At 49.0% G+C, this 26,711-nt stretch overlaps 1 protein-coding gene across 1 annotated transcript; it reads right to left on the bottom strand.

Moving 5' to 3' along the window:
- Positions 1 to 394: 394 nt before the first annotated feature.
- LOC134612219 (uncharacterized) lies at positions 395 to 2,550 on the bottom strand. The gene is made up of 4 exons (XM_063456568.1): positions 2,505 to 2,550; positions 1,648 to 1,770; positions 1,417 to 1,515; positions 395 to 846 (listed from the first exon to the last, which is right to left on the bottom strand). Exons 1-4 carry the CDS (start codon positions 2,548 to 2,550, stop codon positions 395 to 397), a joined length of 720 nt encoding a protein of 239 aa, XP_063312638.1.
- Between the last annotated feature and the right edge of the window lie 24,161 nt (positions 2,551 to 26,711).

Below are 26,711 nucleotides of genomic sequence, written 5' to 3'. Positions count from 1 at the left end.
TTACTTAACTTCCAATCAATCTGTAGCCTCCCAAGATCGTTATCCACCCAAAACGATTGTTATATATGTATAGAACCACAAACAGAGAGTGGGATACGGCTGTACAGTCTATAGAGGGAACATACAAAGAAAAAAACAATAGTGTGATACAGTATATACAGTGAATAGTGCGCTTAATTGGATGCACTCACGAGATAATAGAGATAGAAGAGCATTCAAGGTGCCTCCCCAGGAAATATGGGGGGATACTGGTATCCTTTGCAAATGTCGAGCAGCCAATTTGACACAGGACTCCAGGTGAGTAGTAGTAGAAAAATTCGAAATTTTATTCTTTTTAAAAGGTGATACAACACCATAAAGATAAAATATAAAAGTGCAGCAATAGGTCCGAAATCTATTCATCATCATCATCCCTTCTGGGAAGACCCTGCACACGTCGTTCACGAACTAGGCTATCTACATCAGCAATGGTTATGCCCAAATTATGGGCAGCTTGCGCGCGCATTAAAATGCACTCTTCCTCCCTCATTTCCATAAAGCGCTGCATATTTTGCTGCAAGGAAACCATTGCTGATGTAAATTGCCTAACGCCCTCATTCAAAACGTTAGACATGGAGCGTACCTCGGTTATTACATTCTGCAATAGTTCTCGCTGATTCTCCCTATCCTGCTGTATGGATGTCTCCAGTTCAGCTTGACGAGACTGGATCGTCGCATACAGCGCAGCCAACGGTGGAGGAAGTTGTGGCGACTGCATTTCTTCGGCCACTGATGTAACTGAATCAGGATCCACTGCTGTTAGGGTAATGGTACCCTCCTCTTGCAGGGGGAGAGTACCATCAGAACCTATAGGGGAGAACAGAGAAAGAACATTGTTAGCATGTGTCATATGTTGCAATGCTTACTATCATCTGTACAACAATATTATTTAAACTTGGAAATAAGATATATGCAGTCATGCTATTAATTTATTAGTATGTCTAAGTATAGTTATGCATCTTTGTCCCCCCTAGCCCTTTCTCCGTCTCTTTGTGACCTCTCAACGCATGTCTTTGTGCCCACCTCCCTTTCCTTCTAATCTCACTACATGTATCGTGGCCGAGCGTCCCCAGGTAGAGAATCTCCTGTTTCTTCTGCATGACAGAAAGCTGATATTTGCACTCAGCTTCCTTTCAGGGCAAGTAGATGGTAGATAAGATCACACGTGGTCAACTCAGCCACAGTAAATAAAGTGAACAGAAGGAGAGGAGCGTTGTGAGCTCCCCCCCACCCCTGCTGGTCACCCAGACATTAAGCCCCCTGGCCAGTGCGTGCTAGGCAGACGCTTAGTTTGCTTAGTGGTTGACCCGGCCCTGCCTGTTACATAAACTAGTATGCCTGCAAAGAAAATGTGTGGAGAAAGCATTTTTTACTTACGCTCAGCAGTGGATCCCTGTTCCTGGACACCAGTGGCCGGCTGTTGGAGGGAAACCACACTCATACGTGGTGAAGAAACGTCGACAAGTTGCGAATGGTCTGAAATACATGTATGTGATAAATTAACTTCATATACAGTAAAATCACATACTTGTGTGTGTGTGTATGTTTAAATGCGCATGCACACACACACACATAACATTTATCTAACAATGCTATGCAAGTACTTACGAGAGGAAAGTGAAGCCAGGCGCATTTCCAGGGAGACAGGAGGTGAACCTGCTGCCCTGCTCTCCATGCAGACAGCATCTCCTGCAGTTCCTAGTGCCTCTTCTGGGGATTGAGGGGCTTGCACTGATGGCATAGAAAACACACATTGGAAGGTTAACACAAGAAAACTGATATATGTACATTTCGACTAACAAATATGAATTTAAAGGAATTTATAATTCTATAGGCACCCAGACCACTTCAGCTCAATGAAGTGGTCTGGGTGCCACGTCCCTCTAGTTTAAAGCCTGCAGCTGAAAACATAGCAGTTCTAGAGAAACTGCTGTTTCACCGAGGGTTAATCCAGCCTCTAGTGGCTGTCTCACTGACAGCTACTAGAGGCGCTTCCGCGATTCTCATGGTATGAAAATCACAGTGAGAAGATGCTGGACGTCCATAGGAAAGCATTGAGTAATGCTTTCCTATGGGTGGTTTGAATGTGCGCACGGCTCTTGCTGTGCATTCGGAGCTGACGTCGGCAGAGGGAGGAGTGTTCCCCAGCGCCGAGGGATCCCGGCGCTGGAGAAAGGTAAGTGGCTGAAGGGGTTGGAGAAAGGTAAGTGGCTGAAGTGGGAAGGGGGACACGAGGGTTGAGAGGGGGGGGGGGGGGAGACCTAATTACCCTATAGTGCCATGAAAACGAGTTTGTTTTCCTGGCACTATAGTGGTCCTTTAACAATGTACCTTCAGATGTTTCAGCGCCAGATGTCCCCTCAATCCCAAGGAGATTGTCTCTTCCCAGGAACTGCAGAAGCTCCTCTTCATTGGGCAGCAGGTCCGGTTCTTGTGAACCGCCTGGAGGCGGCTGCTGCCTTCACCTTCCTCTTCAACATCCGCCTGATGTCGTAGTAACTGCAATGACATGTTTAATTGATTAATTACTTTAATATGTTTCTATATATATGTTTACTGACATGTTTAAAGGGATACTATAGGCACCCAGACCAATTCAGCGCATTGAAGTGGTCTGGGTTCAGTGTCCCAGGTCGCTTAACTGTGTAACGGTAACTATTACAAGTGCAACTGCAATTGTGATGTAATTCCAGTAAAATAAAAGTTTAGCAGGCTAAGATTGCCACAAGGCATATGTATGTACATGTGTTTGTAGTATCAGTTAGTTAGTTACACGTAGCTAAGATACTGTCATCACTGTACTGAGCATGTGAAAGAATGTAGGAAATGGAATTACGCGTCCCTCTCCTTTGTTTCAGAGGAGCCACGTGGTTAGACCGGATGGATGAGTTTAGACTCTATTCATTGAATAGATTAAGGGTATGTGTGGGCGTAGTTAATTGTGGGAGGAGCTACAGTGCTGTATAAGGAATGTACTCTATGTATTTAGTGCTCAGATCTTTGCTGTTTTTGGTGACATTAGTCCCTCTGAGTCCCGATCGATGAACCGAATAAAGAATCTCTTCCTTCCTGAAGAAGCCTGTGTCCATCTCTCTGTGATTGGCTTCCGTCAGTTTCTCCGGTATCACAATAATTATCTTTATGTGTTAACTCCACCTCTAGTGGCTGGCTACCAGATGGCCATTAGAGGGACTTCTGGGTTGTTAGGCAACTTTTGGTCGCCCCTCCATATCCCCAATCCCATGTGTATCACCCCTATTAAACCCCTGTCCCTGTGTGTCACCCCCATTAACCGTGCATCTCCCTTATTTAACACCACATTCACCTACACTGTATATGTTACTACACAGTGAAAGCTGTGGTACAGAAATCCGTCAGATTTGTAGATCAGATTGTAATATCTGATGGATGTGCTGCACGCATGCACAGTACACCTATCCGATTGCTATATCTGAAGGATGTGCTGCGCGCATACACATTACACCCATCAGATTTCTATAGCTGAAGGATGTGCCGAGCGCATGCGCAGCTGATCGAGTGTCATCAGAGGCGGCACACATGCTCGCGGTACCTCCACCAGAATTCTATACCTCGAGGCCTGCTAGCGCGCAGCTGATCTTGCGTCACTTCTGGTGACATGGGGGCACCGGAAGTGACGTCAATATAGAAATCTGATAGATATAGATATCTGATAGAACAGTGGCGTTTTGCAACATGACAGCCTCCCAATACTTTCCTATAGGAAAGCATTGGATTTGCTGATCTTGTCAATTATGAAGATCGCAGCCAAGGAGGCAGAGCACAGCTCTGCTATAAGGATGAGTAATTAAAGGGACACTCCAGGCACCCAGACCACTTCTGCCCATTGGAGTGGTCTGGGTGCCAACTCCCACTACCCTTAACCCTGCAACTGTAAATAAATATTGCAGTTTTCATAAACTGCAATATTTACCTTGCAGGGTTAACTCCTCCTCTAGTGGCGTCGCTGAAACCCCGATAGGAAAGCATTGAAAGCATTTTTCAATGCTTTCCGATGGGGAGGTCTAATGCGCATGTGCAGCATTGCCGCACATGTGCAGCATTGCCGCGCATGCGCATTAGGTCTCACCCCGCCAGCGTCCACGCATGCGCAATCGGTCTCCCCTGGGGTGGGGGGTGAGGGAGGGAGAGGGGACCTGCAGTGCCAGGAAAACAATTTGTTCTCCTGGCACTGGAGTGTCCCTTTAATTACAGTTACATTGCTGAGAGGGAGGTTAAACTGTGTTTTCACAGTTATAGTGACAGGAATGCAAACATGGGGGCGTATCTTGGCCACCATCTTAGATGGCCACGTTTTAGAGAGGCTCCTGGACAAGGGGGGCAATTTCACTCAAAAAGTGCCAATTTCAACTGTAATGAAGAAATTCTATCTATAAATATTAATAGCTAATAAAAATCCTAACATGGAGAAACAGAAGAAATCTGAAAAATCCGTACCTGTAATGAAGAAAACAGGAGCAAGAGCTGCTGGGGTGAGTAAAGGTTCCCAGGCTCACTCCCCTGCTTCCAAATCCGGCTCGCGGCTGGTTTCGTCGCTTAAAATCTCGTTGGTGGTGCCGGGGAAATCCCTCCCCACCTCCCTCCCGGTCTCCCATACCAAAACTTATGCCTGTGTGGCCGCGACCCGCTCGCAGCATCCAGAGAGTGGCGGGACCGCGGCCGCACTAGCCGACACCTCTGTGTGCGGCTCAGAGTGCTCCGAGCACTCAGCATGCTCAGAGCACAGAGCTGTGTCTCCCGCGAGCGGCAAGGACCACCCAGCAAGCCGCTCGCGGTCTCAGAATAGAGCAGCCCGGTCGCTCACTTACAAAAGTGACCGGGCTGCAAGTAAAGGGGAAGGCAGTGCGAGGTCACGCTCCCCGTCGGGATCCTCAGCCTCCAGGTTGTCGGTCCCGGCGGGGGGGGGGGGGGGGCTCGGCTATCCGACCCAAAACTTTTAAAGGCACAGTAAGGGCTATGGAAAGCCCAGAGGTCCAAAATATGGAATTAGGAGCTGAAATGCTCCAAACAAGTACTTTCTCTGCACTACCACAGAGAAAAGGTCATGATGCCACAACAAAGATGGCTGCCAGACCAGACATTGTGTATTCCACTCCCAAGATGGCCACTGCCACCTCCAATATGGCTACCACCACATTTATAGCAGCGACTTACAACCCTAATATGCCACCTGAATTGGCAGATGATCTGCCACCGTCAGCTGGCATGATAATACAACTCATTAAAGATATGAGAGTCGATCTGAAAAACGACTTTAAGAAAGACTTTGATACTTTATATGGAGCCATGGAGGGCATTAATCAGTGAACGGAAATAATAGAGAATAGATTGCACTCTCAAGAGCAATCTCACCTGGATCTGGTTGAAACTGTAAAAGAGCTTCAGAAGCAAGTACACCAACAAGCGGAAAAGTTAGCGGACGTCGAGGATAGAAGTAGGCGTAATAACCTAAGGATCAGGGAGATCCTGAAAATATAGACTCTCTGGAATTACAAAGTTATTTCCAGGCAATGGTGAAGTCAGCTCTACCAACTGCTAAAAATACGTATCTGCTACTGGACCGCATCCATAGATTGCCTAAACCCGGTAATGCACCTGCGGCTGCACCCAAAGATGTGATAGTGAGATTTCACTATTACCACATTAAAGAGGAATTTCTGGGTGCAATGCGCACGTCGGGTCTCACAGGGAATTACAGCGGTATGAAGGTCTTCCAAGACTTCTCTGCCCAAACAATGAGGCGACGCAGAGAATTTCAACTTTTTACCGCGGATCTAAGACGAAGAGGGATAAGATATAGATGGGGATTCCCGGTTAAAGTCCTTTTCCGCATGGATGGCATGAATTTCATAATCACGTCACCTGAGGAAGGAATGGAACTCATCCAATCCACGAATAGAAGTCAGGTATCGCCTCATAGACTCTCGCCATCTACTCCTCTGCAGGCCAGCAAGAGAAGCAAATCGGACACTTCCTGAGTTTCCAGTTCATAGAGCTACAGTCTTCATTTTCCACGGTCGTAAATCGTTCGACACTTCAAGTTAAGGCTTTCGAGTCCTGCTCCAGTCTGGAGATTTAGCGGGATTACTTTGAATCTTGACTTTTTTCTCCTCGTTATGACTGTCCTTAGAGTCTGCACACCAACGATTATTTGATATGCGACTTAACGGTTTATTTCAGAAACCGATTTGACCATTTAAATCTTTCCAATTTTTTACAATCAATATTATTTTATGGTCCCTTTTTTTTTATATCATTTCATATTTAATTTTATTTTTTTTATTGTTCTGTGATTTTTGTCCTTTCAAATGTCATATTTTATAGTTGCCTCTTTTTGTTTTATTTTTTTATTTATTTATTTATTTTAATTTTTTTTTTTGTTTGTTTATTTATATTGCTCCCCTTGTATCCAGCAGCCTTCTCTCCCCCCAGCCTGGGCCTAATACCCTGAGATGGAGAAACTTTTTTTGCTCTCCCTCGTGGCCCTTTTTCACTGTTTGTTTTTTTCCCCTGATAGGGGTATATACCCAAGTTTTTTGTACCCCTTTGATATTTTTATTTTTCTATTTTCTTTGACCATCCATCCTTTAAAATTTGGTAGAAATGTTTCCAGATCACGAATCACAGAAATACCTCATACAAAAATGCATATTATGTGGCATCAGCGAATTGCACAAATTTGTTTATTTATTCCTGTACACACATGTACACAACTTGAGTTTGTTGTGACAGTATTGTTGGATGTTTCTTTATTGGAAGGCGGTTGCTCGGACTCTCACAAAGTTGAATGTTATTTTACTCTTTATCAAGCATTGCTGTTCCATAAATTATGGTTTTAAAATATGTCATTTAATGTGAGAGGCCTGAACACCGCCCACAAAAGACGCTTACTATTCAAAGAAGCAAAATCCAACAAATCAGATGTCATCTGTGTACAGGAAACGCATTTTAAAAATGATAAAAAACATAAGATTATGTCAAAGCTTTTCCCAGTCCAATATCATAGCACTTATAAATCCAAGTCTAGAGGTGCATCGATTTTCTTCCACAGGAATGTAGCATGTTCGACGAACAAAGTAATAACGGATGATGACGGGAGGTATTTAATATGGATAGGTTCACTTAACACTATTGAATATACTATAGTGAACATGTATTTTCCCAACACCGGTCAGTTGCAGTTCTTTAGGAAATTGATGGACTTAGTGAATGAGAATGTGAGAGGCAGCTTGGTAATGTGTGGCGACACAAATTTTGTTATGGACGGTGAATTGGATAATGCTAGGGAAGACAGTGATCAACAGCATAGAGGGGACAGCGACAGATTAGCAAACAAATGTTCCAGATACATGATTGAATGTGGTTTATATGATTCCTGGAGACTGATGCATGAGAATGAAAGAGATTTTACATATTATTCTGTCTCTAAAAATATGTATTCCAGGCTGGACAGGTTTATGGTCCAGGGAGCTTTAATCCCGCACATCTTGAAATCTGATATCTTAGACATTAACTGGTCTGACCATGCTCCAATCATAATGCATATTGACGAAATTGTTTCTTTAGCCCCGAATAGAACCTGGAAATTAGGCGATTATTTATTAAACGATGTTGTGAACAGATCATTGACGGAGAAAGCCTTGAGCGATTATTTTTTGGAAAATGCCTCACCCGAGGTTCCTGACAAGGTGTCTTGGAATGCGCATAAGGCTGTGTTAAGAGGTCATTTCATTTCTAGAGCGTCTCACCTGAAGAAACTTAATAGCAATAATTTAAGAACATTGGAAAAAGAACTGTACAATTTGAACCAGGCTAATAAATTTGGTCCCTCGTCTTCCCTACAGGGCCGGACTGGGGATACAAAGCAGCCCTGGGAAAAAAAATCTATGCCAGCCCCATAAGTCATTGCGCCATATATTGTCGCATGTAATATGTAAGGCTATGTCTTGCCACCCCAGATGATTGAGTAATTATATATATATATATATATATACATATATATATATATATGTGTATATGTATATATATATATATATATATATTGCTTTTTCTAATATAATATATTGGTCCTTTCAGAGTAAAACATTTAATTATACAGTAAGCATACTCACATGCAGACACAGACAATCTCACTGACACAGACAAGCTCATTGATGCACAGCCTCATAGACAAACAATTTCACTAATATACATAAGCTCATTGACATAAAAACACAAGCTCACTCACTAGCAGACACACACACACATGCAAGCAAGCAAACTCACTAGCAGGCGCACACACACACAGCTTAATGTAGTGGTTCTGGTGTCTATAGCCTGTCCCTGCAGGCTTTTGAATGTAAACACTGACTTTTCAGAGAAAAGGCAGTGTTTACATTGCTTCCTAGTGACACCTCTAGTGACAGACACTCAGACGGTCACTAGAGGCGCTTCCTGTGTCAGTGCGGATTGGCTGAGATCATCAAGCTTGATGATCTCAGTCATAGAGGCAGAGACCAGCATGACGTTGGAAATAAAAAGTGAGTAAAACACTATTTTTACAAACACACACAGACACTACGACTGACACACACACACCATGACAGACATACACACACCATGACACAGACAGACAGACACACACACCATGATACAGACACACAGTGACACAGAGACACACACATGACACAGACACACACACACACCATGACACAGACAGCCACACACACACAGCATGACACACACACACACACACACACACACACACAGCATCACACACACACACACACAGCATGACACACACACACTCACAGCATGACACAGACAGACACACTCCCACTGACATACATACTTGTTGTTACCTGTGTGGGTGGGTGGGCAGACTGATAGGTGCCCCTCCCCTTCTGTGCCCTCTTTTGCCCCCTGTCCTCCTGTGTGCTTTTTAGCCCCTTCCCCTCCTGTGTCCTTATGTAGCACCCTCCCTTCCTGTGCCCTCTTTAGCCCCCTCCCGTGCCCTCTTTAGCCACCTCCCTTCCTGTGCCCTCTTCAGCCCCTTTTGTGCTCATCTTTGGCCCCTCTCCCCTTCCTGTGACCTCTTAGCCCCCTCCCCTCCTGTGCCCTTTGTTACCCCCCTCCCCTTCCTGTGACCTCTTAGCCCCCTCCCCTCCTGTGCCCTTTGTTACCCCCCCTTCCTGTGATCTCTTAGCCCCCTCCCCTCCTGTGCCCTTTGTTACCCCCCTCCCCTTCCTGTGACCTCTTAGCCCCCTCCCCTCCTGTGCCATTTGTTACCCCCCCTCCCCTTCCTGTGACCTCTTAGCCCCCTCCCCTCCTGTGCCATTTGTTACCCCCCTCCCCTTCCTGTGACCTCTTAGGCCCCTCCCCTCCTGTGCCCTTTGTTACCCCCTCTCCCCTTCCTGTGACCTCTTAGCCCCCTCCCCTCCTGTGCCATTTGTTACCCCCCCTCCCCTTCCTGTGACCTCTTAACCCCCTCCCCTCCTGTGCCCTTTGTTACCCCCCTCCCCTTCCTGTGACCTCTTAGCCCCCTCCCCTCCTGTGCCCTTTGTTACCCCCCCTCCCCTCCTGTGCCCTTTGTTACCCCCCACCCTCCCCTTCCTGTGACCTTTGTTACCCCCCCACCCCCTCCCCTCCCCTCCCCTCCTGTGCTCACCTTCCAGCCCAGCCAGCCAGCCTTCCTGAAGCTCTTCTTGCGGCCGCAGGGGAAGCTCTTCTGGCGGGCGCTGGGGGAGCAGGCTGTTCTGTCTCTGCTCCCCCTCCCTCGCGCGCAGCTTAATGAGACCGGGGCCGGAATATGACGTCATATTCTGGCGCCGGTCTCTTTCTAGCGCGCGAGGGAGGGGAGCAGAGACAGAACAGCCTGCTCCCCCAGCGGCCGCCAGAAGAGCTTCCCCTGCGGCCGCAAGAAGAGCTTCCCCTGCGGCCGCCATCCAAGCTCTCCATGCGGCCGCAGGACACCCACATTTCTCCCCGGCCCCAGGTGCCGACGGCCCACCGGGAAATTTCCCGGTATCCCGGTGGGCCAGTCCGGCCCTGCTTCCCTATCAGCAATGATAGGAGAAATTAAGGCTAAAATTAACAAAATTAATTTAGATCGTACATCTCTTATGGTGAGACGTCTCAGGAAAACATTTTACTTAAAAGGCAACAGGGCCTCTACTCTTTTGGCATCCAAACTCCGGCATGTGAATGCACAATCAAAAATAGCGTATTTACTTGATGATCAGGGGCGAAAAGTGTTTCATCCTACTAAAATCAGTGACATGTTTGCAGAGTATTATAGTAAACTTTATAATTTAGAATGTGATTCGAACCTTACCCAGCCTTCTGCAACAACCATTGATAAAGACAGAGTGACATTGCCTCGGCTGTCTCCAGGACACTTAGAAAGCTTAGAATGTGAAATATCAGCAAAAGAGATAGCTGAGGCGATCAAACTTATGCCATCCGGAAAAGCCCCTGGTCCCGATGGATTCACTATTTTATATTATAAAACTTTTCAAGAAATTTTAATTCCCCAAATGACCAAATTATTCAACTCCTATAAGTCCGGGGGAACGATGCCAGATGAGTCCTTGTGCGCACGAATAGTCACCTTGCCAAAACCGGGAAAAACTCCTGATAGATGCCACAATTTTAGACCCATTTCTCTAATCAATAATGACTCAAAGATTTATTCTAAAGTTCTCGCAAATAGATTAACCAAATTAATCCCATTGCTAATAAATAAGGATCAAGTGGGTTTTGTAAAGGATAGACAGGTGCCCGACGGGACTAGAAGATTCATAAACTTGATTCAGTATATCAATATGACCAAAACGCCTTCATTGCTTCTATCTCTAGACGCAGAGAAGGCGTTTGACAGGATACATTGGGGATATTTATGGACAACGTTAGAAAAATTCAACATACCATCATCCTTTATCACAGCAATTAAGGCGCTATATTGTGCACCTTCCGCCCATGTCTCAGCTTCCGGTTTCACATCCAAAACTTTTTCTCTAACCAATGGGACGAGACAGGGGTGCCCTTTATCTCCAATTCTATTTATTTTAGCAATAGAACCCCTGGCTGAACTAATTCCTTCCTGTGTGAGCTGTGTCTGACACCCCATCCGCCTTAGGATCCTGTGTGAACACACAGCTCACACATCCCTGGCCCTGGTCATTGCACCCCCCTACCTAGTGGAACCTGGGTTGGACGACCTCCCCCCCCCCCTTAGTACGCCACTGGCCGTATACATGCACCTGGGGTCAGATAGTGTTTGAAAACTGACAGTCTCTTTGGTCTTCCCTTCTGTGCAGGGAGTGGAGGAGGGAAGAGTGCAGAGGCTAACAGAGTTTTTAAACTCTGTCTTGTATGTACGTAGTGGGGAATCGCGATGCAGCCTAGATCAAAATCTAACCCCATTAAACCCCCCAATAACGACAGACCACCTAGTATGGATGAAACAGGCCACAGCATTTATTATCACAACTAAATTACTGCATAACACATCCATAACTTTATTTATTAAATCTCTTCTTTTCTGTAACCAAAACATTAGACATAAACAAGCATAAATTAACATATATACATATATAACTCCACCCATAGTGTTATACAGTGACCCAACCGTCCTTGCCAATAAAAACATGGAGTGGTTCCTAATCACCACTCCCTCTCACCTCCCCCCTCGTCATAAAAAATCCTTCCAATGCCTGCCATCAGCCGACCTTATCCACGCTCGATGGGCACGAGACCTCAGGCAACCTAAAGTTAAACCTTTAGAGCAGGGGAGGTTTGAGACCTTAAAAAACTTGTTCATCTCATTCCATCTACTTAAACGTAACCTCCAACTCAATTGGCAAGGACATACCCCCGCCACAACCCCGCTGTTTTACGCCTAAAATCAGCGGGGGACCCCACCACAACCAGCCATGGCCTGTTCCACCACTCCTCGCAGCGCTAGAGTAACAGAGGTCAAGTCCGACCTCCAGCAAGCGCACCCTTCCCTCGAGATAACTAAACCACATTTAGCCAAACCCAATGGGCGAACTGGAAGCGTTTATGTTTTATATATTCATTTTGTCAGTTATGTGTTTAGTCATTTAGTTATCCACGACAAACCTAGAAACCCATCCAGTCCTATGACAGACGGCAGCGCACCAGGGCACTCACAGTGCGGAGTGCCCTGCCAACAGGAAAGGGCGATAGGCCCAGCCCAGCCCCTGAGAACCTCTGGGAAGAAACATAATGCGAAACATGTCCAGGTCGAAGAGCACCCAAGTCCTAAAACACCACCGACCCATGTCATTCCGCCCAGGGATGACAAAACCTCTGGTACCCCATGAGGCGGGGCAGCTGACCCCGTATGAGGAGGAGCCACACCCCCTTCACGTAACCGGAGCCAGACCACCGAACCTCCGCCCCCAGAAGGTGGAAGATCCAACCACTCGCCCCCGCCTCCTTTCCCAAATTACCCACGAATAAACCCCGCCCTCCCCAGTCCGGGGGTGAGGGGGGGAGGACCGTAACGCGGCGAGAAATCCAAGAGAGACCAACAAGGCGAACCCAAGGATCCACCACCCTGACTCCCACCATTCGAGCCCTCCGAAGCATCGGCGCAGGGACGCCCAGCCTGGCGGTGTCCATAGCCGCCCCCCAACCAAAATAAATGCCCTTTGAATTCCCCACCATCCTTATCCAGGAAGTTGAGCCCCCAAGAGGAACACCCCAACTAGATGGACGCGGGGGTGCAATACCCATCTCCGAGAAACAAACCGGGGAAGAGGCCGAACAATCCCAGGGACGGAACAGTACTCCCAACGAAAACAGGCAAATGACGGAACCCTGCACCGCCCCCGATCGGAACGGTACATTACAGACCATCCTGGAAACCCATTACAGCTCGGTAGGAGCCCAACCATTACCCCGTGCATCCCACCTACCCCAGGAGGATGCGGAAGGTCAACCCCGCAACATCCAAGAATTGCACAGATCCTATCGATGAAACAGCCAACCTCAACCAACTTACCCTTCCCAATGAAAACAGCCATCGAGCTGCGAAACCTGAAGGAAGTCCATTCCAACGCTTACTCAACTCCACCAAAACACCCTCCCACTCGCCGACGACCGTAACATGAACGGGAAGCCGAGCCCCGCTAATCGCAGAAATCGCCCCCAACGCCCGCAATAGACGGAACCAAACATGTAGATGAGCAGTCCAATCCCGGAACCCAAAAGGAAACGTACCTATCCGCCCCGAACCCTCCAACCTTACTGGAGCAGGCCCCACGCCGCCCCAGAAATTGCCTACAGACCAGCTTCAGCAGACCGCTGGACCAAGTGACCACACCTCCACTGCCATACAAATCGACCCCGTGACACCTCCACCCGAAGTACACTCTACAATGAACAAGACAGAGCATCGGCCATCATATCGGTAACCACCGGACAAACCCTGACTAGCCGCCCCTAGACTCAAACAGCACCGAGCCAGAGTACCAGAGTACCACCGGGGTATAGGGTACTGTAACATGTGACAGACAGCCAGCATCACCCCACGATGGTCCCCAAGGAAAACCCACCCACTTGTTCGTGAGCTGGGTACCACATGCCTACCATGCCACCAGAAAGGGGGACCTCCAAGAACACCAGAGTCCGCCAGAGCCAGCGTATTGGCAAGAGGCAGCACCCCCCGAGAGCCAAATGGCCCAAAACCCAAAACCTGCTGCGGCGGCGAAACAGTTGGAAGCCAGCAGAAAAGGACACAGGGGGCCAGAGTGCACAAGCCAGCATTAGAGGAGGCCCAGCAGGAACCCCATACAGTCCCAAGGGCAACCCCAACAGGCAAAGCCCAGCGTACCCCGGAGAGCCCACGGGTAGCGCAGCCGAAACCCACAACGCCCCTCCAAGCCCCCGACGCCTCCTGCCTGATGCCCCAAACCGCAGCCAGGGGCACCGGCGTTTCCCTTACAGGAATTGATCCCACTATCCAGGAGACAAGAGCACACATCCCGACCCACGAATAAGGCCTTGGCCACGGAACTCAGAAACTCCAAAACACTATCCCAAGAAAAAACACTGCAACAGCAGAGCGCGTACATGCGACACTGACGGCCCCACACATAAGCGACATCGGGAGCAACTTACGTGGAGGCACATAGCCACCTAGTCCTGACCGTCAGAACACAGCCCAGAAACAACAACTCGACGGGCATACCGGCAGCAGCCGGAAGACCGATTCCACCGCCGCCTACATCGGCAAGGCCCCAGGGCCCCGCAGCCCCACTCACGCAGACCGCTGCGCCGCGCCACCAACACAAACCCAGCCCCCGGAAGGAAAACGACAGACGAGTAAATAAGGAATCAGGCAATATCAACCCCGCTCCACCATGGGTACCACACCCCAAAGGGGGGGACCCACAGAGCGAACTCCAGGGGCACCTGTAACGATTGGGAAGTAAGCTGGACTGAGGGTCCAGCACCGAGAGCACCCACGTCCCCATCCCGACAGATCGCAGGGAGGACGAAAAATGCACCGTGCTGAGGCACCAGGCGAGACCTAAGTAAAACCAGAGGCCGGAGCCCATCCGGCCCCAGGCCAAGAAGGGTTGCACCGCCAACTAAAGTGCAAAACGGACCTCCACCAACCCAGCTCCTCCCAGGGACGATACACGTCCCGAAAGTGTCCTGACCGCAGAACCACGCAGCGCATCCCCGGGGAGCCCTCTCCCCGACCATGCTAACCAGAACACAGGGTGCATTCGAACATGTGCCATGGGGTGTAACCGACCAGAGCATGCTCCCCACGACCCTCCTGGAGCCCCCAATGTCCCTCTTAGTCAAGGGACCCCCCGTGGCAGGAGGGAACGTCCCTGCAATAAAAGCCCCTTCCCACCATCTGCTCCCCAGCATTGCGCGCAAGCCAAGCGGGCCATATAAGCCCAGCAACACCCAGAGTCACGCGAACTCGGGCCGCTGCAGGAAAGCAAGCTGAAACATACAATGCCGACTGAAATTTAAGGGGGAGGGGGAAGCGGCGTCCATGCACCTAAGTACTTGCATTCTATTTCAGACGTTTTCTTCCGTTTACGTTATTTTTTTTTATTTTTTTTTTTAATTGTTGTTTTGCTTTTCTTTTACTTATTTATTTATTTATTTTTTATGTGAACGATCAATCTTCTTGTATAAGTCATAGTATGCACTGTCTTTTCTTTTTTTTTTTATTTTATATAATTTATTCCAGTTGGCAATTTACAGTGTATTCTTTTTTTTTTTTTTTTTTTATTGTGTGCAAGAGGACCAGACTGAATAAAGGAAGGAACAACGTATGCACGCGAAGCGCGAAAAGGAGGGGGGAAGCGTACTCACCGGTCGCAGCCTGGCGATCCAAGCCCGGCACTGCGCTCACAGAAGGCTGAGGCGAAGAAACAGCAGTCCCAGCATCCACAGAAGACATCAGCTTTGATCCAGGCGCCACCTGCTGGACGGTCCATGAACTGCAGCAGTATCCTGAGAAGAAGCAGCAGAGAAGATGAGAGCCCACGCCCCAGAGGAGATGGCCGAGGTAAGTGACCTACATGGGGGGGGGGCAGGTTTAGGAAGGGGGGGGGAACAGAGGGGAAGCAGACGGGGAGAGACAGAGAGGGGGGGGATTACAGCAGAAAAGGGGAAACAGGATGGGAGAGGGAGAGGGGGGAAATTAGAGCAGATGGGGGGGGAAAGGGGGCCACCGGAGAGGGGGGGGGGTGGAGAGGAAACCAGGCAAGAGGAGGGGGGGGACCAGCCAAGGGTCCCCCCAGCGGAACGGACAGCCCAACAGGGGAAAGAGGGGGGGACGACAGGTGAGACAGCCCTGGGAGCCTTCCTCACCGGCAGAGGAGGCTCCCGACGAGCAAGGGGACCCCCCCTGGACTCCCCACGGCGGTACCAAGGTACCCCGCGCGGCCCGCAAGGGCCTACTCACCACCACACCACCCCGCGGGCCGCGGGGGGACCCGGACCGTTGCCGGGCGGCCGCCTGCCGCCCGGATGGCTGTAACCGCTGCCCACCGCCCCCGGACCACAATCCAGCACAGGCGGCCGGGGCGGATGGTGAAGTAAGGAGAAAACATGTAGGCCGCGCGGCAGCCGCACCAGGAGGCCGCGCGGCGGTAGCAGGCCGCATCCCCGGCCTGGGAGTCCCAGGCTGTGCGCCAACGGAAGCGGCTGGCCACGCGGCAGTGGCAGGCCTCGTGGCAAAAGGCCGTGCCACGCGCGCAGCCGCGGAAGGCCGCAAAGCACAGCAACTGGAGGTAGGCCGCGTGTCTGGAGCCCCAGACACGCGGTCCCGTTGATGCCTCGGGCCCGGGCTACACCTCATCAACCGGGCCCGAGGAGTGGAATCAGGGGAGAGCCTGGCAGGTGGGTGGGAATGCCTGCCAGTGCTGTTGCGGCCCCCAGGGGCAGGGGCCGCAGGGGAGGCAGCAGGGGAGACCGCAGGGGGTGCTCCAGGGGAAGGCAGCAGGGGGAGGTAGGCCACGGGGGGGGGGGGCACACCAGTAGCCATACCTCATTAATGCTTGCCCATTGTACCCACAGGTGCCGGCCACAATCCCCGCTGCAGCAGCCCTGAGGGAAGCCAGAAGCCTCAACCATCAAGCTGTGTAACCTGCAGGCCCAGGCAAACAGGAGCAGGAGGACAGGAAGCTGTTTGCTGGCCCGAATCCCAAGTGGCACTGAGGTAAGACCTCCCCCACACTGTCTTACACAGAACATAATCACACCCACAGACTCTTCCCAACTAATCCCATGCATCTATCCCCACACTCCTACATGTGCCCTTGTCCGCTTAGCTGCGCTATCTCCCCAGGGCCTGACCCAAGGTGCATGTGTGTAGGTAGTGGGTACCGTGTAGTGCGACACCAAAATCCCCCATTCCAACCACCCTCTTTACAATGAAAACCTGAGACATACTTGTGGTATAAAATAGGCTACAGCTTTATTTACACTTGAACAAATATATTTAACCATAACTTTACATATTAACATAATATAATATTTAACTTAGCTCGTCATTGCCAATTCGTCCCACCGATAATCCCGAATTCTCCTGGGGCCTGTCCTCCCCCCTCATCCTAACCACCAATTGGCCTCCAACTTGGCCTTTCCATACCATAATGCCAAACACGGCCTTTGGCTCAGTGGGCACGTCCGTTTATCCAAACCATGTACCAGAGGTTAGGGGAGGGATCAGCCCCGACCTTCCTTCTTCCCTGTGCTCCTGATCCAATCCAAGGACCTTACCTGCCACTAGCCCTGCTGCTTTACCACCTCAATCAGCAGGAGCGACTCCCCCCACCAGCGCCATGGCCTGCTCCAGAACATCTTGCAGAACGAGATTGAACAGATCAAGGCCCAAATCAGTAAGATGCACACCATCGCTGCGAAAATAAACTTCCTGCTCAAAAATGTTTAACATTTTGTTTTTTTTAAATGTATTGCACAATTTTGTAATCTTTGTAAACCCCCTGTCTGCCCCTTTCTACAAAACCCCTGTCCTGCCCTGCCCCCTCCTACAAAACCCGTGCATCCCTTTCCACAAATCCCCTTTTCAGCTCCCTTATACAAGACCCCTTCCCCAATACAAAACCCCTGCCCTATTCTACAAAATCCTTGCACCCCCCCCCACACACACACAGTCACAGATAGACAATCACACACACATAGTCACATGTAGACAGTCGCACATACAGTCACAGGCAGTCATACACACAGTTACAGGCAGTCACACACAGACAGTTATAGGAAGTCACCAGGGGAGGGCTGGCAGCCTTAGGCCTGGGGGGAAAAACCAGTCAAGTGGCCCATTGCGCCACCAAATCAGTTCACCATCCATGCCCACCTTTTCCTGGTTTTATAACGGATATTGATGTTATGCTAATCAGTAGCTCTTTGCCATACCCACTTCTTCACGGCTCTGACTTTCAATGTTGTCAGAGCACAGGCTGAGAATCTCTGAGCCTGTGCTCTGACTCACTAACTGAGCGCTGGAACCACGAGGGAGAGGATATGATCTGACTGCACCTACTGCTGGTGCGCACCAGTGGACCACCAGCGAATCGTTTAAATTAAATATGCTGGTGTACCCAACTTGTGAGCTGTGTTGGCCGCCGGGTGCCTCTGTTGTCATGGCACCCTGCGTGACCGCACAGCTTGCCCACCCCAACGGCTGGCCCTGCTGACACACACTGACGTTACTACTCAGACATCCTTCAATATTAATACAGACATCAGAGTAAACACCAATAAACTGTGGAAACAGAGCTGATCCCCCCAAATTTATAAAGGTTTGCTTAGAGGATTTATTGTAAGATTAAATCATGCCTCCTCCTCTCTCCCCCATGCGCTGCTCTGTAGGCTGGGAGGAAGTGAAGAGTAATCACAGTCTCCCAGCACAACGCCACCTGTGGCTGCATGGGGAACAGCTGTTTAATGTAATGCTTGCAGGACGGCCAGCTGCGGCAGAACCTCTTTGTTTCCGTCTCTGCAAAGGGCTCCAGGCACTGCTTGTTGTGAGTGTGAGCCACTGTAAATTAGGGGCAGAGGGCAGAGGGCACTTGCACTGCGGTCAAGACGGGTCTGGGCAGGAGGAGAGTGCAGTGCAATCAGTGAACTCCCCTCCTGTGGGTCACCAGTAGACTGGTGCACCTGCCCAGGATCAGAGCCGGTGCAAGGATTTTTGCCGCCCTAGACAAAATATAAATTTGCGCGCCCCCCCCCCCATGTGACATCACAATGCCCCACCCATATGATCTGCCATATGAACTAACGCCAGTGCTGCACACAGTGTGTGTTTACATTAAAAAGCCTGCAGGGACCAGCTATAGACACCACAACCACTTCATTAAGCTATAGTGTCCCTTTAATGTGAGGTAAATTATAGATTAGTGTCACTAATAATATACTAGATTGCCTACTTACAATTAGATGAGGATTATGATGAGCTGCAGTTTGGCTCCACTGGTCTGGTGTAGAACAGGATCTCTGGAGTCTGTTTGCAACTGTGGTCACAAAATTCAATGTTCTGGGAGAATTAGAAGCAGCTCCATTTTTTGGGGGCCTCTTACACAGCTCAAGGTCTGGGCCCCAGGGCCTGACGGTGAGTATGCCCATAAGGCCCACTCATAAGTCCACTTATATGTTCCACCCACCCATGAGTTCGCTCACAGGGAGTGGAGTGTGTAGGGGATGTGTTATGAGTTATTGTAGAGGATCTAATATGTGTGCTTATGGTATGTAGTTTATAGGGATACCAGTTTGTGCAGGTGATGCAGTGTGTTTGTGTGTAGTGGAAGCAGTGTGTATTTGTGTATAAGGGATGTATTATGTGTTTCTGGTTGTGTGTAAGGGATGCATTGTGTGAATCTGTGTTTGTATGCATAAGGGATGCAAGGTGTGTGTCTGTATGTGTGTGCATTGAGTGTAAGAGATGCATTGTGTTTCTGTGTGTATGTAAGAAAAGCAGTGTGTGTGTGTGTGTGTGTTTGCATTGTCTGTTTCTGTGTATGTGTGCAAAGGATGCATTGTCTTTGTGTGGGGGTTGCATTGTGTGTGTGTGTAATGGATGCACTGTGTGTTTCTCTGTGTGTAAGGGAAGCATGTTGTGTTTCTGTGTATGTATATTGATGCATTGTGTGTTTCTGTGTATGTATAGGGATGCATTGTGTGTGTGTTTGTGTGTGCGCATAGTGTGAAAGAGCTCCCTGTCTTGCCCCCTGTCCTATAGAGCTGTCCCTTCTGTCCCTTAACCCTCCTACTTCTTCTTACTCCCCCTCTTCTTACTCACCCCCTTCTTCTTCTTATCTCCCCTCCTTCTTATTCCCCCTCTCCCTCTTCTTACTCCCCCTCCCCTTCCCCCCTCTTTTTCTTATCTCCCCTCCTTCTTATTCCCCCTCTCCCTCTTCTTACTCCCCCTCCCCTTCCCCCCTCTTTTTCTTATCTCCCCACCTTCTTACTCCCCCCTCTTCTTACTCCCCTTCCCCCTCTTCTTCTTACTCTCCCCTCCCCCTCTTCTTATTCCCCCTCCCCCTCTTCGTCCCCCCTTTTTCTTATCTCCCCTCCTTCTTACTGCCCCCTCTTCTTACTCCCCCCTCCCCCTCTCCCTACTCCCCCTCCCTCTCTTCTTACTCCCCCTCCCTCTCTTCTTCTTACTCCCCCTCTTCTTACCCCCCCTCCCCTCTTACTCCCCCCTCCCTCTCTTCTTACCCCCCTCCCCTCTTACTCCCCCTCCCCTCTAAGTCCCCCCTCCCCTCTTACTCTCCCCCTCCCCTCTTCTTACTCCCCCCCTCTTCTTACTCCCCCCTCCCCTCTTCTTACTACCCCCTCCCCTCTTCTTACTCCCCCCTCCCTCTCCTTACTCCCCCCTCCCCTCTTCTTATTCCCCCTCCCCTCTTCTTATTCCCCCTCCCCTCTTCTTATTCCCCCCTCCCCTCTTCTTATTCCCCCCTCTTCTTATTCCCCCCTCCCCTCTTCTTATGCCCCCTCTCCCCTCTTCTTATTCCCCCCTCTCCCCTCTTCTTATTCCCCCCTCTCCCCTCTTCTTATCCCCCCTCCCGTCTTCTTATTCCCCCCTCTCCCCTCTTCTTATCCCCCCATCTCCCGTCTTCTTATTCCCCCCTCCCCTCTTCTTATTCCCCCCCTCTCCCCTCTTCTTATTCCCCCCTCTCCCCTCTTCCTATCCCCCCTCCCCTCTTCTTATTCCCCCCTCCCCTCTTCTTATTCCCCCCTCTCCCCTCTTCTTATTCCCTCCTCTCCCCTCTTCTTATTCCCCCCTCTCCCCTCTTCTTATCCCCACCCCTCTTCTTATCCCCCCCTCTCCCCTCTTCTTATTCCCCCCTCTCCCCTCTTCTTATTCCCCCCTCTCCCCTCTTCTTATCCCCCCTCCCGTCTTCTTATTCCCCCCTCTCCCCTCTTCTTATCCCCCCATCTCCCGTCTTCTTATTCCCCCCTCCCCTCTTCTTATTCCCCCCCTCTCCCCTCTTCTTATTCCCCCCCTCTCCCCTCTTCTTATCCCCCCTCCCCTCTTCTTATTCCCCCCTCCCCTCTTCTTATTCCCCCCTCTCCCCTCTTCTTATTCCCTCCTCTCCCCTCTTCTTATTCCCCCCTCTCCCCTCTTCTTATCCCCACCCCTCTTCTTATCCCCCCCTCTCCCCTCTTCTTATCCCCCCTCCCCTCTTCTTATCCCCCTCTCCCCTCTTCTTATTCCCCCTACCCTCTCCCCTCTTCTTATCCCCCCTCTCCCCTCTTCTTATCCCCCCTCTCCCCTCTTCTTATTCCCCCCCTCCCCTCTTCTTATCCCCCCTCCCCTCTTCTTATCCCCCCTCTCCCCGCTTCTTATCCCCCCCCTCCCCTCTTCTTATTCCCCACCCCTCTCCCCTCTTCTTATCCCCCCTACCCTCTTCTTATCCCCCCTCTCCCCTCTTCTTACCCCCCCTCTCCCCTCCTCTTACCCCCCACCTCTCCCCTCTTCTTATTCCCCCCTCTTCTTATCCCCCTCTCCTCTTCTTATCCCCCCTCTCCCCTCTTCTTATCCCCCCCTCTCCCCTCTTCTTATTCCCCACCCCTCTCCCCTCTTCTTATCCCCCCTCCCCTCTTCTTATCCCCCTCTCCCCTCTTCTTACCCCCCTTTCCCCTCCTCTTACCCCCCACCTCTCCCCTCTTCTTATCCCCCCTCTCCCCTCTTCTTATTCCCCCCCACTCCCCTCTTCTTATGCCACCCCTCTCCCCTCTTCTTATCCCCCCCTCCCCTCTTCTTATTCCCCCCACCCTCTCCCCTCTTCTTATTCCCCCCACCCTCTCCCCTCTTCTTATTCCCCCCCTCCCTTCTTCTTACCCCCTCCCCTGTAGCGTGGCCGAGCTGCTTTCCTGTCCGCGGTCCCGGCCGGAGTGATGGGAAAGTGCACGCTCAGTGTGCACTTCCTGTCAGTCCGGCCGGTTACAGGAAACAGAAACTCCGCGCGGAACAGGAGTTTCTGTTTCCTGTAACCGGCCAGACTGACAGGAAGTGCACACTCAGTGTGCACTTTCCTATCACTCCGGCCGGGACCGCGGACCGGAGACCAGCTCGGCCACGCTACAGGGGAGGGGAGGGAGGGAAAAGCTGCTGCAGCCGCCTGAGTGCTCTTTCCAGAGCGCTCGGCGGCTGCAGCATTTAAAGGGCCGGCCCACCGCGGCCGGTCCTAAAAGAATTTCGGGCGGCCTGGAGGGCAATTGCCTCCTTGCCCCCCGGCCCAGCCCGCCCCTGGAAGTCACACACAGTTGCAGACAGACATACATTCACGCACACAGTTACAGGCAGATATTACATATACAGTAACAGGCATACAGTAACACACAGTTACAGGCAGACAGTCACACACATAGTAACATGCAGACAGTCACACATACAGTCACAGGCAGTCACACACACTCGCAATCAAACATTCACACACACAGTTATAGGCATATAGTGACATAGACAGTCATAGGCAAACAGTCACACACAGTCACAGGCAGACAGTCACACACACAGAGTTGCAGTCAGGCAGTCACACACAGTCACAGGCAGATAAAAAACACACACACACACACAGTTGCATACACACACAGCTTCCACTTTCCTTACTTTTTTTACTTGCCTGCCCCTGCATGTGTGAGCTGTGCTGGCCGCCGGGCACCCCATCAGCCATAGGATCCTGTGTGAACACACAGCTCACACACCCCTGGCCCCGGTCATGGCACCCCCATACCTAGTGGCACCTGGGGCGGACTGCCCCCCCTTAGTACGCCACTGGCCGTATACATGCACCCGGTGATCAGATAGTGTTTGAAAACAGACAGTCTCTGTGGTCTTCCCTTCTGTGCAGGGAGTGAAGGAGGGAAGAGTGCAGAGACTAACAGGGTTTTCAAACACTGTCTGACCCTAGGTGCATGTGTGTAGGTAGTGGGTACCGTGTAGTGCGACACCAAAATCCCCTATTTTTACAATGAAAACCTGAGACATACTTGTGGTATAAAATAGGCCACAGCTTTATTTACACTTAAACAAATACCTTTAACCATAACTTAAATATTATATTATGTTAATATGTTAACTTAACTCTTCCAATTCGTCCCACCGATAATCCCAAATTCTCCTGGGGCCTGTCCTCCCCCCTCGTCCTAGCCACCAATTGGCCTCCAACTTGGCCTCTCCATACCACAATGCCAACCACTAGCCGACCTTTGGCTCCCCCACCAGCACCATGGCCTGCTTCAGAACATCTTGCAGTGCAAGGTTGAACAGATCAAGGCCCAAATCAGTAAGATGCACACCATCACTGCGAAAATAAACTGTTGCATCCCGCTCAAAAATGCGGTGGCGCACTGCAAGACCCCCGATCCGCAATACAAACTGAGAAATCCGCTTGTTCAGTTTGATCCTGCAGTGCTCTAGTGCCCTCCAACCACACCAGGCAGATTTTCGGGAACAAGACTAGCAAGCAAGCAAGACCCCATTTGATCATGTCCCCCAAACCCCACACCAGACAAGTGCCCAAATCATTACCCCCAAGTGTATTACCACCACATCTGGAACACCCAGGAGCTCTGACAGTTGAACCAACTCTGGAAGTAGCTGTACCCAGCGCATCCCCCAAGTCCCAAACCACAGGACATCCGCCACCACCGGAAAAAGGCTGAGACGATTTCTGACAGGGCGAACCCCTGCCCGGTGATGGGCCCAGTATATATAAGAGTTAGAGCATATATATATTAGCCAGACCCGCTTGATGGACCAGCGGAGAAAACATAGAGGAAAACACAATCAGCCCGGATGGGTGCACGTAGGACTTGAAACGCCTAGATTCCCACCTACCAATCCTACAAATGCAAGATGAATTTCATATTTAAGGCCAAACGTGCTGAACTGGAAAGTTCTCTTATTCAACTATGCTACCAGTTTAACTTTTTAGTGAAACATGAAATTTTATTTTGAATTTATTTTGAATTTCCGACAATTCTTACTTTTGTATATTATTATTAGTGGCATTTATATAGCGCTAACATATTCCGCAGCTCTTTACAATATTATAAATACAATAATACATATATATATATATACATATACATAACACTATACTGCACATTCTAATTGTATGGCAAGACAGGAGGCTTCAAGTTTGCTTTACCTTTTTTACTGAAACCTCCAGCAGCAAATAAATAGTAAACATAACATTTCAGAAACAACCAATTGGAAGAAAATACAGTAGCATAAAACTCTAAGGCAGACACTCCCACTTCCTCTTTCTTTGCTGCTGCCTCCAGGTGAGCACTCCCCAACTCTGAGAGTGTGTCTGCTCTGGGCTGTTTAGTGCTTTATTGTTCATGTATTACTATATTCTGCATGTCTGCCTTAATTTCTAAGCTGTATTTAGTTTAGTATGTTTGGTTATTTATTCCATCTAGTTTTTGTATCGGGCCTGGTGAGCATTGTCATAGATAAAGGTAAATAAAGGGTTAAACCCTTTACCATAGTTAAGTCCTTCCACGTCTGAAAGGGTTAAAAGTAGAGTTGAGCGAACCCTGACTGTAAAGTTCGGGTTCGTACCGAACATTAGTTTTTTTTGGACCCCGGACACGAACACAGACATATCACTGTTTGTTCTGGTTGGAGTTTGGCGATTTAATGGCGCGTTTTGAAAGGTTGCAGGGCAGCCAATCAACAAGCGTTTGACTTGTGTGCCCTTAGAAGCCATCACTGTCATGCCTACTAATGGCATGGCTGTGATTTGCCAGTGCAGCATGTGGCCCAGACTCTATATATAAGCTGAAGTCGAGTAGCACTGCGCGCACATGCGGTCTTATTAGTGTAGGGAGAGGATGCTGCCGTTTTCAGGGACAGATTAGGAAAGAATTCTGCAAACTAGTACATTAGTGGGGTGCACTTCACATCTGAGAGTCAAATCAAAGCGTCAAATACTGCGGTTACATCAGAATTTTTTAAACTTAAAATGTTTGGGGTGCTAAAAAGTACATTAGTGGGGTGCACTTCATATCTGAGAGTCAAATAGAAGCGTCAAATACTGCGGTTACAGCGCAGTTGTAAAAATTCTAATGGTTTTGGTGCTAAACTGCTAAATAGTAAATTTGAGGCGTGCTTTTCATATCTGAGAGTCAAATAGAAGCGTCAAATACTGCGGTTACAGCGCAATTGTAAACATTCTTATTTTCTGGGAGCTAATCTGCTAAATAGTAAATTTGGGGCATGCTCTTCATATCTGAGAGTCAAATAGAAGCTTCAAATACTGCGGTTACAGCGCAATTGTAAACATTCTTATTTTCTGGGAGCTAATCTGCTAAATAGTAAATTTGGGGCGTGCTCTTCATATCTGAGAGTCAAATAAAAGCATCACATAGTGCGGTTACAGCGCAATTGTAAACATTCTTATTTTCTGGGTGCTAATCTGCTTAACAGTAAATTTGGGTCATGCTCTTCATATCTAAAAGTCAAATAGATGCGCCAAATACTGCGGTTACAGCGCAATTGTAAACATTCTAATTTTCTCGGTGCTAATCTGCTGAATAGTAAATTTGGGGCATGCTCTTCATATCTGAGAGTCAAACAGAAGCGTCAAATACTGCAGTTACAGCGCAATTGTAAACATTCTTATTTTCTGGCTGCTAATCTGCTAAAAAGTCAATTTGGGGCATGCTCTTCATATCTGAGAGTCAAATAGAAGCTTCAAATACTGCGGTTACAGCGCAATTGTAAACATTCTTATTTTCTGGGAGCTAATCTGCTAAATAGTAAATTTGGGGCGTGCTCTTCATATCTGAGAGTCAAATAGAAGCTTCAAATACTGCGGTTACAGCGCAATTGTAAACATTCTTATTTTCTGGGAGCTAATCTGCTAAATAGTAAATTTGGGGCGTGCTCTTCATATCTGAGAGTCAAATAGAAGCATCACATAGTGCGGTTACAGCGCAATTGTAAACATTCTTATTTTCTGGGTGCTAATCTGCTTAACAGTAAATTTGGGTCATGCTCTTCATATCTAAAAGTCAAATAGATGCGCCAAATACTGCGGTTACAGCGCAATTGTAAACATTCTAATTTTCTCGGTGCTAATCTGCTGAATAGTAAATTTGGGGCATGCTCTTCATATCTGAGAGTCAAACAGAAGCGTCAAATACTGCAGTTACAGCGCAATTGTAAACATTCTTATTTCCTGGCTGCTAATCTGCTAAAAAGTCAATTTGGGGCATGCTCTTCATATCTGAGAGTCAAATAGAAGCTTCAAATACTGCGGTTACAGCGCAATTGTAAACATTCTTATTTTCTGGGAGCTAATCTGCTAAATAGTAAATTTGGGGCGTGCTCTTTATATCTGAGAGTCAAATAGAAGCATCACATAGTGCGGTTACAGCGCAATTGTAAACATTCTTATTTTCTGGGTGCTAATCTGCTTAATAGTAAATTTGGGTCATGCTCTTCATATCTAAAAGTCAAATAGATGCGCTAAATACTGCGGTTACAGCGCATTTTGAAAAATTCAAATGGTTTTGGGTGATAAAAAGTAAATTTGGGGTGTGCACTTCATATCTGACAGTCAAATAGAACAGTCAAATACCAATATAACAATATTGTAATTCGGGGG

This window comes from Pelobates fuscus, chromosome 5 (genome assembly GCF_036172605.1).
Source record: "Pelobates fuscus isolate aPelFus1 chromosome 5, aPelFus1.pri, whole genome shotgun sequence".
Lineage (NCBI taxonomy): Eukaryota > Metazoa > Chordata > Amphibia > Anura > Pelobatidae > Pelobates > Pelobates fuscus.
Note: the sequence above shows the minus strand (reverse complement) of the source record. Positions and strands in the feature narration are given on the sequence as shown.